The following is a 16,738-nucleotide window of genomic DNA, read 5'->3' on the forward strand; positions in this document are numbered from 1 at the left end:
CTACCGTAGGTCCAGACAAGCTATTTCCTCAGGTGAGAGAGTCGAGAACAAAGGGGCAAAAACTTAAAAATACAGCATGGCCAATTCAGGGGTGAAATCAGGAAGCACTCGATCACACAAAAAGCCGTAGGCAAGTGGGAACTCTCTCCCCCAATCGCTGTGGATGCTTGTGTTAATAGGAATTTTCAAGGCTGTGATTGTTTAATGGACGAGGCCATCAAAAGATGCAAATCCAACGTGGGTTCATGGAGTTGAGGTATGAGTCAGCCAATGAATGGCAAAACAAGCTTTTAAATTTTTTTTTAACTCTTTAAAAAAAAATTTAAAGTATCCAATTATTTTGTTTTCCAATTAAGGGGAAATTTAGCATGGCCAATTCACCTACCCTGCACATCTTTGGGTTGGGAGGGTGAAATCCACACAGACACGGGGAGGATGTGCAAACTCCACACGAACAGTGACCCGGGGCCAGGATTGAACCCGGGTCTTCGGTGCGGTGAGGCAGCAGTGCTCACCATTGCGCCCCCTACTAGGGGGCTGAATGGCCGAATCCTGACCCTATATTCCTTAGCTTGAAGTGTAATGGGGAAGATCGAGGCAATATTAGATATGCTCAAAGCTTTACAATTTGTGGCTAGAAGGTCAAGGTACAAAAAGTATGAGAAGGCATAAATAAGGACATAGAACATACAGTGCAGAAGGAGGCCATTCGGCCCATCAAGTCTGCACCGACCCACTTAAGCCCTCACTTCCACCCTATCCCCATAACCCAATAACCCCTCCTGACCTTTTTTGGATATTAAGGGTAATCTAGAATGGCCAATCCACCTAACCTGCAGGTCTTTGGACTGTGGGAGGAAACAGGAGCAGCCGGAGGGAACCCATGCAGACACGGAGAGAACATGCAAACTCCACACAGACAGTGTCCCAGCGGGGAATCGAACCTGGCACCCTGGCTCTGTGAAGCCACAGTGCTATCCACTTGTGCTACCGTTCTGCCACTGGTGCTACTGTGCTGACAAACCCAGAATATTCCTTCAGATCACAAGAAGAAGAGGATATAAATTTAACTTTGAAAAATGGCCTGAGGAAACGTTTCTTCAGCTGAGCGGTGAAGTAACCTGGGACGGATCCACCAGGTTAGGGTGGCAGATAGGGGAGGTCAAGACTCCTCTGGATGCTGGGTTGAGTGAATTGGAATACGAGACCGCTGAGCCGCAAGGGGATTAATTTTTTTCCCATGCAGTTGAGACCCTGGATCAAGTCACTTTCACCATCGTGATTGAGCCAGGGTTCTTTTTTCCTGCCTATCTCGGTGGAGCAGCCGAGAGGACATTTCGTACTTTGAAATACTGCAGTATGAATGTTGTCATTTCTCAGAAGGATATAGTAAAAATATACAAAAGCCTCAGTAGGATTTGAAAAATATGAAAAAGTTAGCGAGAAATGGCAGTTAATTTCACTAACAAATTAAAGTATTCAGTTTCGCAATCTTGGATAAATATTGGCACGTTAGCAACCCTCAGTAACAAGGAGCCAGTAGGCCCGATGCCAATGTAAAATAATCTTATGTATCCTAATGCACTCGTCAATGCGTTTTTCCATGACAGCTGCATCAAACATACAAAGCTGAAAGGTTTTAAAAGAATCTTATCAAATTCAAGTACATTTAAGTTAACTCTTTTTGAGGTGTTATTTCTGTCATGGTGTTAAAGCATTAATAGATTCTATTTTCTTCAAGTACAGTGCTTGATCTGCTGACTCCCAAACAGACCTTACTGCTATTGAGACCCATGCCACATATCACACAAGTCTCCCACAGATTGCTCGATTTGGGAAATGAACACCAAAAGTTTGAAGAATGTGACAGCACAGAAATAGGCCATTTGGCCAGTCAAGTCTGCGCCGGTCTCCACAGGAACCATCTTTTCCAATCACACTCTTCACGGATGCCTCACAACGCCAGGGGCCAGGATTCGATTCTGACCTTGGGTGGCTGTCTGTGCGGAGTCTGCACATTCTCCTTGTGTCTGCGTGGGTTTCCTTTGGGTGTTCCGTCTTCCTCCCACAGTCAAAAGATGTGCAGGTTAGGTGGATTGGCCATGATCAATGCACGGGGTTACGAGGATAGAACAGAGGAGTGGGCTTAGGGAGAGTGGTCTTTCGGAGCGCTAGCGGATACTCGATGGGCCAAATGACCTACTTCTGCATTGTACGAATTATATACAATCTAGCCTCTGTTTTCACAACAGGTGGGTTGTACCAGAGATTTTCAACCTTCAGCCACCTTCTATAGCCTTTATTATTATCACAAGTAGGCTTACATCAACACTGCAATGAAGTTACTGTGAAAATCTCCGGGTCGCCACACTCTGGCGTCCATTCGGGTATACTGAGGGATAATCCAGAATGTCCAATTCACCCAACAGCACATCTTTAGGAACGTGTGGGAGGAAACCAGAGCATCCGGAGGAAACCCACGCAGGCTCTGCACAGACAGTGAGCCACACGGAAATTAAACCCAGGGCCCTAGCACTGTGAAGCAACAGTGCTACCCATTGTGCTACCGGGCCGCCCTATGGTGCAATTTTCCTGGCCCCTGCTTGAATTCCTCTTGCAATTGTCTTAAATTACGGCCCTCTTGCTCCTGTCACACTGGCCAATGGAGCAACCTCTCAGTAGTTAACTCTATCGCAACATTTTGCATCTTGAAGATTTCCACTTTAAATGAAAATAGCTTTAACTTCTCAAGTTAACTCTTCTTAACTAAAACTTCATCGTCGTTCGTTACATTCTAATGAATGCACAAAGCCTTTCCTCCATTGTTCTTATGACCTTTCCAAAATAAGATGGCCAGAATTTACATAGAACAACAATGCAGTTTAATGTCGAACACAGTTCTCCCTCTCTTTAATTCTGATGAAGAGCCAAGCAGGCTCGAAACATGAACTCTGTTTTTTCTCCTTACAAATGCTGCCAGACCTACTGAGTTTTTCCAGCACCCTCTGTTCTTGTTGCTGCTGTTTATGGCCTTGTACCAGTTCAACATTACCCCCCTTCTTTTCCATTCTGCCCGTTGATTTCCAAAACCAAGAAATCCAAAACCTAATTACCACTATCAACATTACTCACTGCGTGACTCCCCAAAGCCTGTCCACCATCTACAAGGCACAAGTCCAGTTGCCTGTGCTCCAACAACAAGAAGTTCAACACCATCCAAGACAAAGCAGCCTGCTTGATTGGCACCCCATCCACAAACGTTCACTCCCTCCTTGCTGATGCACAGTAACAGCCGTTTGCACCATCTACAAGATGCTCTGCAGCAACACACCAAGATTCCTTAGACAGCACCTTCCAAACCCACAACCACTACCACCCAGAAGGAGAAGGACAGCAAATGCCGGAAATTCCCCTCAAAACCACTCACCATCCCGACTTGGAAATATTCCACCGTTGCGTCACTGTCGCTGGGTCAAAACACTGGAACACCCTCCCTAACAGCACTGCGGATGTACCTACACCAAATGGACTGCAGCTGTTCAAGAAGGTGGCTCACCATCACTTTCTCAAGGGCAATAAGGGATGGGCAACAAATGCTGGCCTTTCCAACAATGGCCTGAATCAATTAAAAATGTCTCCATTGGCAGTGGCAACAGTATATCTTGAAGGGAATCGAAGATCTGTCAGTAGCTGAGAGCAACCTTGGCCAGAATTATACACACCCTCCTCCGCCCAACCCCACCAGGTTTTGAAGGGGGGGGTGGAGGATAAGTTGCATGGAGAAGATACCCTCCTGATTCCCTTCCACCCCAATCTGGAAGCAATTTACAGAGGGCGGGCAAGGCCCTCAGAGGGGAAGCTCACTCTTGCAACTGATTAAGGCCCTTATTGGATTGGATTGGATTTGTTTATTGTCATGTGTACCGAGGTACAGTGAAAAGTATTTTTCTGCAAGCAGCTCAACAGATCATTCAGTACATGGAAGAAAAGGGAATTAAACAAAATGTGGCCATTTGATTACCACTTAAGGGACTTTTCCTGCCCAGCCTCAATTTTTAGGCTGATGGGAGGGTAACAGCTCAAGGGGGAAATGCAAAAATGAACGTAGCTGTCTCTCAAACAGGAGCAGGGGCCACCTCAATCAGAAACCCATTTCTGACTGGGGGGCACCCTCCCCTTCAGGCCCGATGACCCTCCAGACCTTTCTCTCTTCCCAAGCCCCGATTGCCCCCTTGGCGATACCCCAGGCATTCCCCACCCTCCCTGCCCTGGAATCCCTGCCACTCACCTGTCCTTCACTCCCTGGGACTTTGTGCATGGCAGTTCCCTGCAGTGCCTCTTCTGGCCACTGCAGTGCCATGCCTGAAGGGACTGGAGAGCCACCGGCCAATCAAATTGCCCTGCAGCTGACCAAGGCGTGATTTCCTCTCCAGTGAGGTGCAGAAGTCCCACCTTATGCCAATCAATGCTTGTTAGAGTTTAATATAGCATCGGGGCTGCTGGAGTCAGCAGGGATAAGATCTCCGGCCCCCACCATCCTGAAAACTCAGGTCCTTGTTCTGAAATGTACCTCTTAAAAACAAACGCTCAAATGCTTTGCTGGTAAAGAACTGAAACCTTGCAGTCCTTGTCAATGTGCAATGATTGCAACAGCAATGCATTCCTTGTCAAATAAACTACAATTCACTCTGCGGCCACATGCCTTCCTTTCGAACGTGTTTGCAGCATGTTTGATTAAACATCCTGTCAGCGGACAATATTGAGTCCCTCCGCCCAACGCCAATCATGACTCCTGCACACTAAGCAGTCAACAGTAACAATTTCTACAATGATACCATGATCAAGATATGATAAAGCCACACCCTTCCTTCCTCTACCTTCACTCCATGGAGTCAACTGATTTTGAGCACCAATTGCTTCCTCTATAAACTTATGAAGGAACTTCTACAGGAACGAAATACATTCTCTGCAGCATGGCTGCAAAAAACAAGATACATCTGCTGCTGAGAAATCACTCCACAAAGCAAAAATGAAATGTGTGCCAGAAGCCAATGCCGATACAAAGCGTGTGGCACGGCTCCTGTACTTTTCAGTATATTCTTTGCGACCATGCTTTCAGGGGTATTTGATGAAAATATTGACGGAAATCCAATTCCGAACAGTTGGCAATCTCTTCAACCTGAGACGATTGTAATCCTCGGTTAAGGTATCAATGATGGTGATATGAGAATCGCTGTCACACTGTGAGCACGCCCTTCAGTGGATCATGGACTGCTTGTCAAAAGCGGCTGACAACTATGGGATAACCGTCAGCTTAAGGAAGACAGCGACATTCCACCAATCAAATTCTGACTGTACCCCGCCTACCATAAATATCAATGACACAGTCCTAAAAGCGGGAGATAACTTCATCTGTCTCAGAAGCACAAACTCCAGAAATGTCTGCGAGATGGTAAATAGAATTACCAGAGCACGCCCAATATTTGTCCGCTTACATCAGAGAATGTGGAGGAAACGAGGTCTGTAACGTAGAGCAAAACTTGCTGCATACAAAGCTGTGGTCATAATTACTCTCCTGTAGGCCTGTGAAACATTGACTACCTACTCCAGACATATTAAGCATTTGGACAGGTTTCACGTGAGATGCATTTGGAACATCAGGGGCATCAAATGGGAGGACAAAGTCTGCAATACTGAAGTACTTCAAGGGGCAGAAATGCCTGGAATTGAAGCACTCATCATCAGAGCCCTGCCCAGATGGAGTGTACGTGCTGTACCTATGACTGACAATAAAATCCCGAAGGCGGCCATGTATTCACAACTTAAACTTGGACACCCCTTGCGAGGTAGGCCGAGTTTAAGGTTCAGGGACACCTTGAAGATGAACCTCAGGAAATGTGGCATGTGTCCACCAGAGACTAGGAGAAAAAATGCACAATAAAGATCTACCTGCAAAACAATCTCAAGTAGTGGCCTTGTTTCTTTCAATCAGTAAAGAATGCAGGCAGCAAAGGACAAAAGACAAGCTAGAAGGACTGAGCAATCCGAACAGAATCAGACAATACATCCTCGCCCACATTGTGGAAAGTCAAACAGGTCAGTAATCAGGTCCCACAGCCATACAGCAGATAATTCTACGCACATAAGAAACTGCCATTGTTGATAACCAAAGGAAACCGACAATAACAATGTGTGCCTGATGTACCATCAATTACCATGAGACGAGAATGGTGAAACAATCGAGGCTTTATTGCACAAGATGTTGTGCCTCCTACAGCTGGAACCAGACTGGGAGCAGCGCAGGAGAGCACACACTTTTATACAGTGCCTGCTGGGAGGAGCCAGCAGGCTGGGATTTACTGTGGTACCTCTAATACATGGGCAGTACCATAATACATGTAATGTGTTACCAGTGGTGTTTACCACATTCACCCCCTGTTTAAAAAAAGAGTCCGGCGGGGGTGAAGAAAACATTACAGATTGTGTCTGTCGGGGCTCTGACTCATCGCTGCGATCGCCTCAGTCCTGGTGGTGAAGTGGGCACCGACCTGGTCACCTGCTCTGCGGGAGCGTGTTGTCCTCTTCTTCGTCACCCCTTAGTGGATCCAGTGAGGGGAAGGATTCTGCTGGGGTGGGGGCTGCAGTGAGGTTCTCTGGTGGGAGGGTGGGTGGCACAGGGGCGAATGAGACAACCGGCCGGGAGGGCGGGGGGGGGGGGGGGGGGGGGGGGGGGGGGGAAGGAGCGGTATCAGATCGGGGGTTGTGGGTGTGGACCCAGCGGGTGCCAGGTCCCGGAGGGAGACTGTGTCCTGTCGCCGTCGGGGTGTGCCACGTAGGCATACTGCGGGTTTGTATGGAGGAGGTGGACTTTCTCAAACAAGGGATCCGATTTAGTGCTCCGCACATGCTTCCGGAGGAGGACGGGTCCAGGAACTGTCAGCCATGTTAGGAGCGAGACCCCAGAGATGGACTTCCTGGGGAAGGCAAACACACATCTGTGAGGGGTCTCATTAGTAGCGGTGCACAGGAGCGGATGGAGTGGAGTGCGTCGGGGAGAACCTCCTGCCAGCGGGAGACCGGGAGATTTCTAGACCTAAGGGCCAGCTCCCTCTCCACCTGCCCGTTTCCCCGGAGGTTGTAGCTTGTCATCCTGCTCGAGGCGATGCCCTTGCTGAGCAGGAACTGATGCAGCTCGTCACTCATGAAGGAGGATCCCCGATCGCTGTGGATGTAGGTGGGGAAACCAAACAGAGTCAAGATGCTGTGCAGGGCTTTGATGACTGTGGCAGAAGTCATGTTGGTGCATGGGATGGCGAAAGGGAATCGGGAGTACTCGTCAATTACGTTGAGGAAGTAGACGTTGCGGTCGGTGGAGGGGAGGGGCCCTTTCAAGTCCATGCTGAGGCGCTCAAGGGGGCGGGAGGCCTTCACCAGGTGCGCTCTATCTGGCTGGTAGAAGTCCAGCTTGCACTCTGCGCAGACTTGGCAGTCTCTGGTTATGGTCCTGACCTCCTCAATGGAGTAGGGCAGGGTGCAGGCCTTCCAAAATGGATGAACCGGGTGACCCCCCAGGTGGCAGAGGTCATTGTGGAGAGCCCAGAGTCGGTCCACTTGTGTGCTGTCACATAGAACATAGAACATAGAACAGTACAGCACAGAACAGGCCCTTCGGCCCTCAATTTGCCACGGGTAGGGCATTAGGGGGCTCATTGAGCTTCCCCGGGCGATACAAGATCTCATAGTTATAGGTGGGGATCTCGATATTCCACCTCAAGATCTTGTCATTTTTTATCTTGCCCCGCTGCGTATTGTTAAACATGAAGGCAACCCACCATTGGTCAGTGAGGAGGGTGAATCTCCTGCCGGCCAGGTAATGCTGCACAGCTTCCACAATGGCTTGGGCCTCCTTTTCAACAGAGGAGTGCCAAATTTCAGAGGCATGGACGGTGTGGGAAAAGAAAGCCTCGGGTCTGCCCACCTGGTTGAGGGTGGCGGTCAGAGCTACATCTGATGCATCGCTCTCCACCTGAAAGGGGACGGTCTCGTCGACTGCGTGCATCGTGGCCTTGGCGATGTCCGCCTTGATGTGGTTGAAGGCCTGGCGCGCCGTCAGGGGGAAAAACTGTGGACTTGATGAGTGGGTGGGCCTTGTCCGCATAATTAGGGACCCACTGGGCGTAATACGAGAAAAACCCCAGGCATCGTTTCAGGGCCTTGGGGCAGTGAGGGAGAGGGAGTTCCAGGAGGGAGTGCATGCGGTCGGAATCGGGCCCTAGGACTCCATTTTCCACTACGTAGCCAAGGATGGCTAAGTGGTTGGTGCGGAACACGCATTTCTCCTTTTTGTAGGTGAGGTTAAGGGGTTTGGCTGTAGGGAGGAATTTTTGGAAGTTTGCATCATGGTCCTGCTCATCGTGGCCGCAGATGGTGACATTATCTAGGTATGGGAACATGGCCCGCAGCCCGTACTGGTCAACCATTCGGTCCATTTCTCGCTGGACAACCGAGCCCCCATTGGTGACGCCGAAGGGAACTCTAAAGAAATGATGGTGGCCATCTGCTTCGAATGCAGTGTATTGGCAGTCCTCCGGGCGGATGGGGAGCTGGTGGTAGTCTACTTCAAGTCTACTGTGGAGAAGATGCGATAATGCGCAATCTGATTGACCATATCAGTTATGCGTGGGAGGGGGTACGCGTCGAGCTGCGTGTACCGGTTGATGGTCTGACTGTAATTAATGACCATCCTGTGCTTCTCCCCAGTCTTCACCACCACCACTTGAGCTCTCCAGGGGCTGTTGCTGGCCTCAATGATCCCCTCCCGCAGAAGCCGTTGGACCTCCGACCTGATAAAGGTCCTGTCCTGCGCACTGTACCGTCTGCTCCTCGTGGCGACAGACTTGCAGTCCGGGGTTAGGTTTGCAAACAGTGAAGGTGGATCGACCTTAAGGGTCGTGAGGCTGCAGACGGTGAGGGTCCGCCGAATTTCAAAGTAAGGCTTTGGAGGTGGCATTGAAAATCCAGGCCTAGTAACAGGGCAGCGGAGAGATGGGGGTGGACATAGAGCCTGAAGTTGCTTAACTCTACGCCCTGGACGGTGAGGGTCGTGATACGGTACCCCCGGATTTCAATGGAATGGGATCCGGAGGCCAGGGAGATTTTCTGGGTGACAGGGAGTACCGGGAGGGAGCAGCGCCTTACTGCAGTGGGGTGGATGAAACTCTCTGTGCTCCCAGAGTCAAAGAGGCAGGTCGTCTCATGCCCGTTGATCTTTACCGTTGTCGTAGCGGTCGCGAGGTTGCAGGGCCGAGACTGATCCAGGGTGATGGAGGCGAGCTGCATAAGATGTTGGGAGGTCCCGGGCTGATCAGCGGTGGTGGAGGTATCAGCGGGCAGCGAACAGCCTGACGGTCCAAAATGGCGCTGAAGATGGTGGCGCCCACAGGGCGCACATGGCGGCCGGTGTCAAAGATGGCGGCGCCCACGGGCCGCACGTGGCTTGTGGTGGAGAAGATGGCAGCGCCCCTGCATCACACGTGGGAAGTGTAGCAATGCCGGGCCTGGAAACAGCGGCGATTGACCGGGCCAGGCAGCGGCAGTACCGTAATACATGTAACGTGTTACCAGTGGTGTTTACCACAGTGCCCTACCCCGCCCCACTTCATGAAGGCAAATCATTTTGAGCACCAATTGTTTCCTTCAACATGTTCACCAGACAACTGAAGAGATGTTCGATCTTCAAGATGGAACCAACTTGGCAAAATAAAAGGTCACAAGAGGCAGTCTAAAAGAGAGCAGCAGAAAATTAAAGTGGGGAAGGAACAAACATAAATAATACCGCACAATGAAACTTTCACACATATAAAGAGAAAAGGGGCAGCTCGGTTCAGTTGGTACTGCTCTCATGTCTGACTTCGAAGGTTACAAGCTGAAATCCCATCTCAAGGTTGATGCTCATCCCACACTGGTAGTGTCAAAGGTGCATTAGGTTGTCAGCGGTTCCAGTCTCCAAGCCAGGCGGATGTTGATAATCCCGTGGGAAAATGTGAAGTGCACCTGTCTGAGTCAGCATCACTCTCTCAACCAGCACATCCAAACTCAACAAAGATTGTTCATTCATTCCTCACATCACTGCTTGGGGGATTTTACATGGTGACAGATTGGACTATCCTACATAACATCAGTCATTGCACTTCAAAGCAATTTATTACACAAAGTATTTTAGTCGGTGGGGTAAGAAGATGGGACTCACCACCACATGGAGTAGTTGAGGTTAGCAACATGGAGGCATACAAGGGGAAGGACATGCACAAGAAAGAGAAAGGAATAGAAGGATCCGTTGATGGGGTGAAGTCAACAGAGTGGGAGTAAGCGTGTGTATTGTATAAACACCATCTTAAGACCCTGAGGCGTATTGACAGTGTGGACGTGGAGTGGGGGGTTCCTGTTGTTGGAGAACCTAGAACTAAGGGGTCACTGTTTAAAAATACGGGGGTCATTCATTTAAGACAGAGATGAGGGGAAATTGTTTCTCTCAGAGGGTCGTGAGTCTCACCTAGAATTCACCTCCTAAAAAAACGGTGGAAGCAGACTGTTTCAATATTTTTAAGGCAGAGCTAGATCGATTTTTGTATTGCGAAAGGGTGAAAGGTTATTGGGATTAGATAGGAATGTAGAGTTGAAGCTACAATTAGATCAGCTATGATCTTATTAAGTACTGGACAGGCTCGAGGGGCTGGGATATCTACTCCTGCTCCTAAGTCATAGATTCATAGACTAGATGGAACAAATGGCTTGTTTCATAGAATCATAGGATTTACAGTGCAGAAGGAGGCCATTCGTCCCATCGAGTCTGCACCGGCTCTTGGAAAGAGCACCCTACCCAAGCCAACACCCCCACCCTATCCCCATACCCAGTAACCCCACCCAAAACTATGGGTAATTTTGGACACTAATTTATCATGGCCAATCCACCTAACCTTTTTTTTTTAATTTAGAGTGCCCAATTCATTTTTTTCCAATTAAGGGGCAACTTAGTGTGGCCAATCCACCTAGCCTGCACATCTTTGGGTTGTGGGGACGAAACCCACGCAAACACGGGGAGAATGTACAAACTCCACAGGAAAGTGACCCAGAGCCGGGATCGAACCTGGGACCTCGGCGCCGTGAGGCAGCAGGGCTAACCCACTGCGCCACCGTGCTGCCCTCCAATCCACCTAACCTGTACATCTTTGGACTGTGGGAGGAAACCGGAGCACTCGGTGGAAACCCACGCACACACGGGGAGAACGTGCAGACACCGCACAGACAGTGACACAAGCCAGGAATTGAACCTGGGACCCTGGAGCTATGAAGCAATTGAGCTAACCACTATGCTACCGTGCTGCCCTTTCATGGTTTCATGGCTGTAAATTCTATGTAAAGCACTTTTTGATGTGGCATGAATGTATTATTGAAAGAAAAAGGCATCACACAACTAGTAGCACAAACAAAACACCTCCACAAATAAAGCTATGCATGCAACTCCATGAAGAGTAAGGTTACGCTCACCCTATTGATAACCTTACATGGTTGGCTCGCATTCATGTCCTATTTAGAAATATTGGCAGTCAGTTTTTAATGGGCCCCTGAACGTCCTGAACTCCTAAATAACAGCAAAATCAGTTCATGATGTTCGTGTGATAGCAACAAAAATGAAATACCTTTTCATTTTCCTCCACAGGATTAATATTTGAAAACTGACAGTTTTATGAAAGCAGGTGGGGTCAATAATATCCAAAAACTCGGTTCACTCCAGCAAAAAGAGGAACACACAGCCACATAATATTAGAGTACAGTTCAAGAAAACACATAGCTCCATGAGACGTAAACACGTACAATGGGGCTGTGGTTTCATACCACAGCAATTTGCATTTATACAGCGACTTTAACATAGCAAATAGTTCCAAGGTGCTTCACAGGAGGTTTATCAAACAAAATCTGACTAATCTCAGAATCACAGAATTGTTGCAGTAGAGAAAGAGGCCATTCGGCCCATCATGTTAGCACCAGCTCTGCCTTTTCCCCGTAACCCTGCACATTGTTTCTATTCAAGTAACTATCTAATGCACTCTTCAATGCCTTGATTGAACCTGCCTCCACCACACTCCCAGACAGTGCATTCTACACCTGAATCGCCCGTTGTGTGAAGTTTTCTCATGCATCACAATTGCTTCTTTTGCAAATCATTTTAAATCTGAGCCCGCTCGTTTTTTATCCTTTTACGAACAGGAACAGTTTCTCCCTACTCTGTCCAGCAGCCTCATGATTTTGAGCATCTCTATCAAATGTCCTCTTAGCCTTATTCTCTCCAAGGGGAACAGCCCCAATCTCTCCAAACTATCCTCATGATGGAGTTGCTAATCCCTGGGACCATTCTTGTAAAACCCCTTCTGCATCTCTCCAACAATTTGTTCACATCCTTCATACGGAGAGGCATCCAGAACTGTATGCAATACTCCAGTTGAGAACTAACTAGTGCCTTGTATAATTGTTGGGGTGTAACTGCTTCTTCACTTACCCAGGCCTATTTCCATTCACCATCACATTACCTGAGCAAATGAGCCATCCTCGTTACATTCTGGAATGAAAACCGGTTCCTGCGGCTTTTTGGCCTGTTCCTGTGCTTGCTGCGCTCTTTCTGTCCGACACTTGGTTGGACCAGCTTCTGGAAAGAAAAATGAGTCAGCAGATTTTTTTTGGACCTTGTTTTTATGAAAGATTGTTATTAGCATTTATCAAAACAAAACTATATTCTACTTCTAGTCGTTTGATAGGACAGAACATGTGTATTGCTGAAAAAGTGACATGTCGAACCTTTTTACCCTTGTATATTCGTGTTCTTGCTAAGTGTCCTGAGGAGTGCAAGGCAAAAGCTTTGACACGTCTTTTTTTAAGCAACGCTCATGTTCTATATTTTAATCAGTAAGAGAATCAAGGGTTATGGAGATAAGGTGGGACAGTGGAGTTGAGGATTGTCATATCAGACCAGTCATGATCTCATTGAATGGCCTACTTCTGCTCGGGCGGGATGCTCCGAGCCCCGCGCCGGGCCAGACAATCGCCGTAACCGCGCCATGCCGCCCCGACGCCGGCATGCGATTCTCCGAGGAGCGGAGAATGGCGCCATTTGCGCTGGCGTGTTTGGAGTGGCGCTGGTCACGGGCTGCTATCCACAGCCGGGCCGCCGATTCTCCAGTCTTGATGGGCCGAGCGGCCGTGCGGAAACAGCAGAGTCTCACCGGCGCCGTCCACACCTGCTCGCAGCCAGCGGGAACTCTGCGCGCAGGGTCAGGGGGCGGCCTGTGGGGGGGGGCTCCTTCACCGGGGGGGCCTCCGATGGGGTTTGGCCCGCGATCGGGGCCCACCGATCGGCTGGCTGGCCTCTCCAGCCCTGGCCCTATTTTGTTACGCGGCCGGAATCTGAACCCCGACACCATGTTGCGTCGGGGCTGGCGCGTTGAGGAAATCCCCCATGTATGCGCAAGTTGGCGCAACGCCTCTGTTGGCGTGGCCCCCTATGAGGGCCAGAATCGGTAGTGCCCGCGCCCGTTTCGCACCGTCGTGAAACGCGACGCGTTCACGACGGCACGGACACTCTGCCTCCATTTCAGAGAATACCGCCCCTTATGTCTTATGGTCTACTTCTTTGAGATTCTTTCTGTATTGTTTTTTTTATCTCTCCTAAACCACTTTTCCTGAGAAGGATTCTTTCTTCTCACCCCGAATATGCAGGTCAGATAGGTGACTAGTAATTAGGCTTTGAACTGAGTCACTGGGAGATTCTGGACAATGGTGTGACCTAACCCCTCCCTTCCTATGCTGTCGACCTCTACTCAGTACTGAACCCGAGAAGATCGCAGATGATTTTTTCTAAACATACATCTAAATTCCCCAAAAAATTGAAAGAAAAATAAAACCATCAATTTATCACCCAAAGGAGCCTTCTGAACAAGCCCAAGGGCTATTAACAAAATATTGCTTGGTGTAAAGAGAATTGTTGAGAGAATGAGATTCTAAACAGCTTCAATTTCATTTATCGTATTTATTTATTTTTTTGGTCCAGTATCTCAAACATGTTGGAACTTGACTACAGTTTCCAACAGTCTGCCCAATTATTCAATGCGCAGAGCGGAAATGGATGCCTTGCTATACAGGACCATGCATGTTCCCCTTGCCTAATTTTCCCTGTCAGTTGACGCAATGGAGCCAACAAGTCAGGTTGAATGGAGTGCCAGTTACATATCGAAGATAGATCTATGTCTTTTTAAATTAGAGTGCCCAATTAATTTTTTCCAATTAAGGGACAATTTAACATGGCCAATCCACCTACCCTGCACATCTTAGGGTTGTGGGGGTGAAACCCACACAAACACGGTGTGGAATGTACAAACTCCACACAGACAGTGACCCGGTCAGGATCGAACCTGGGTCCTCGGTGAAGTGATGCAACAGTGCTAACCACTGTGCCACCGTGCCACCAAGACAGATCTATATAATGGAATTATATAATTTGATGCAGCAAATCATGAATTCCACATCTCAGGAAATTGGTTGGTATATAAATCAGTCACAGCACTGTGCTTTGAACTCTGTCACCAGAGTTAGAATGCAGTCCAAGGAAAGGAACCCTCCTTTTTGATGGCCTGTACTGAGCAAAATGAGATAACTTCACGCAATCTCATCCAATTGCTTGCGTCCAACTCACCTAACATCTGAATATAGCAATGGTGGGCACTACTGAAAGTCTCACTTGGCAATGAATATTGAGGGAAAAGGAGATGTCACCCTGGTTCTATAAGAAATATTCCTCTGAGACAGATAGTTGGCAAAAATAGAGGAACATGGGGCTGGTTTATCTCACCAGGCTAAATCGCTGACTTTTAAAGCAGACCAAGCGGGCCAGCAGCACGGTTCGGTTCCCGTACCAGCCTCCCCGGACAGGCGCCGGAATGTGGCGACTAGGGGCTTTTCACAGTAACTTCATTGAAGCCTACTCGTGACAATAAGTGATTTTCATTTCATTTTCATTTTCAACATCCACTGTCCTTTTCAGAGAATTGTGGAATCAACTTGACTTCCTGCGCAGATAGCTTTTCCTGAGCAATTTATCCCCAGTGGGGAAGATACTTTTGTATCTTAGCCCTAAATTGTGTTCACCAAATACCCTCGATTTTGACACCTCACATGGAGGTGGAAGGAGCACATAGCGTGTACAATTGTGCAGACGTTTGTTTGAGCCATTGTGGTAGTGGCAGGAAATCTAAATCTACAGATTCCAGGCCCCTTTGTGTTTACCATCTTCATTTAAACAAAAATATTTTTATTAGAGTTTTTCATTTGTACACTACAAAATAAACAAATCTGTACAAACCAAATGCAATTTACAAAGACCAGACATTGAAAAATTGTAAAAAGAAACCCCAACAGATTAACCCCTCTTACCCCCCAAGTCCCTTCCCGTCCTTTCCCCCCTTTTTGAAAATGTTTTTATTGCAGTTATTAATTTTATAAACTGTACAATAGAGAAGGGTATGTGCATCGGCTACAATATGCATTATCTTTGCTGTCGGTTTCGCCCTCCATCTCTGCCCGCCCCCTTTGGTGCTATAAGATATTTTCTTAGGTCTCATATCATACATTAGGCGATTGTCATCTATTTATATATATGAGATTCTTTCCCCTTCCCCTCCCCCACTTTGTTGATTCGCCCCGCATCCCCCCTCCTCCCCCACCTGTCCTGTTTTCAATGTTTCTTTGGGGGTTCTGTGTTTTGTGGTCTTGGCTTCGGCCCCCTATTATCTGAACTGGCCATTTTCAAGCCTCCCCCTCCCCTCCCCCTGGCCTTCCACACCCCGGCCTCCCCTCCCTGTCTGTTTCCAGCTGTCTCTTTGGCTCCCATGTGTCCGCTCCCTCCCCTCGCTCTATTGGCTGTTGACTTCAGACAGCTACTGGAACAAGTTGGTGACTGGCCTCCACTCTTTGTGGAAGCTCACCTCTGACCCTTAGATGGTGAATTTGATCTTCTCCAGGTGGAGAAATACCCACAGGTCTGCCAGCCAGTCTGCAGCTGTGGGTGGTGCTGCTGATCGCCAGCTGAGCAGGATTCTTTGGGGAAGCAAAGGTATCGGTCCCCTTCCCCATAAATAGTTCTGGCTGGTCCGATACCCTGAAGACTGCCACTTTTGGGCACTGCTCCACCCTCTCCCCACAACCTTGGACATTGCCTCGAAGAAGGCCGTCCAGAACTTGACAAGTCTGGAGCAGACCCAGAACATGTGGGTATGGTTGGCCGGGCCTCCCTGGCACCGTTCACATTTATCCTCCACCTGGAGTTGGCCCTGCTCAGTGCTTTGCTCCAGAAATCCCACCCTATTTCCATCCTTAGTTCTTCCTCCCCTTTTTTCTGTCTTTTGCCCAGTGGGGAGTGTGTCCTTTCTAATAGTCGTCCATACAGGTCCCCGCAGTTCCCTCTCCCAGGTTGCCCCGGTCCAGCAGTTCCTCTAACATTGTGTGTTTCGGAGCCCAAGAGTATGCTGTTGCTTCCTTGTGGAGATTCTTAACCTTTAGGTGTCTGAGTTTGTTCGCGTTGGGTAGCTGCAACATCTCTGTCACTAAGGTCACTAGTCTGTCCTTTGTGTAAAAGTCCTAAAGGTCAGTATTCAGCTGTTCAGTCTCCACCTCTTAAAGGTGGCAAGTAGCA

At 48.5% G+C, this 16,738-nt stretch overlaps 1 protein-coding gene across 3 annotated transcripts in view; it reads right to left on the reverse strand.

Annotated features, from left to right (window-relative positions):
* smoc1 (SPARC related modular calcium binding 1) overlaps positions 1-16,738 on the reverse strand; it is a 288,182-nt gene that overhangs the window by 232,271 nt on the left and 39,173 nt on the right. For 2 of the 3 annotated variants that reach the window (XM_038784682.1, XM_038784701.1), the window contains exon 3: positions 12,588-12,703. In XM_038784682.1, coding sequence (XP_038640610.1) covers positions 12,588-12,703 — 116 coding nt within the window. The remainder of the gene's footprint in view (positions 1-12,587; positions 12,704-16,738) is intronic. The other variant, XM_038784692.1, reaches the window with a different exon arrangement.

Source organism: Scyliorhinus canicula, chromosome 2 (assembly GCF_902713615.1).
Source record: "Scyliorhinus canicula chromosome 2, sScyCan1.1, whole genome shotgun sequence".
NCBI lineage: Eukaryota > Metazoa > Chordata > Chondrichthyes > Carcharhiniformes > Scyliorhinidae > Scyliorhinus > Scyliorhinus canicula.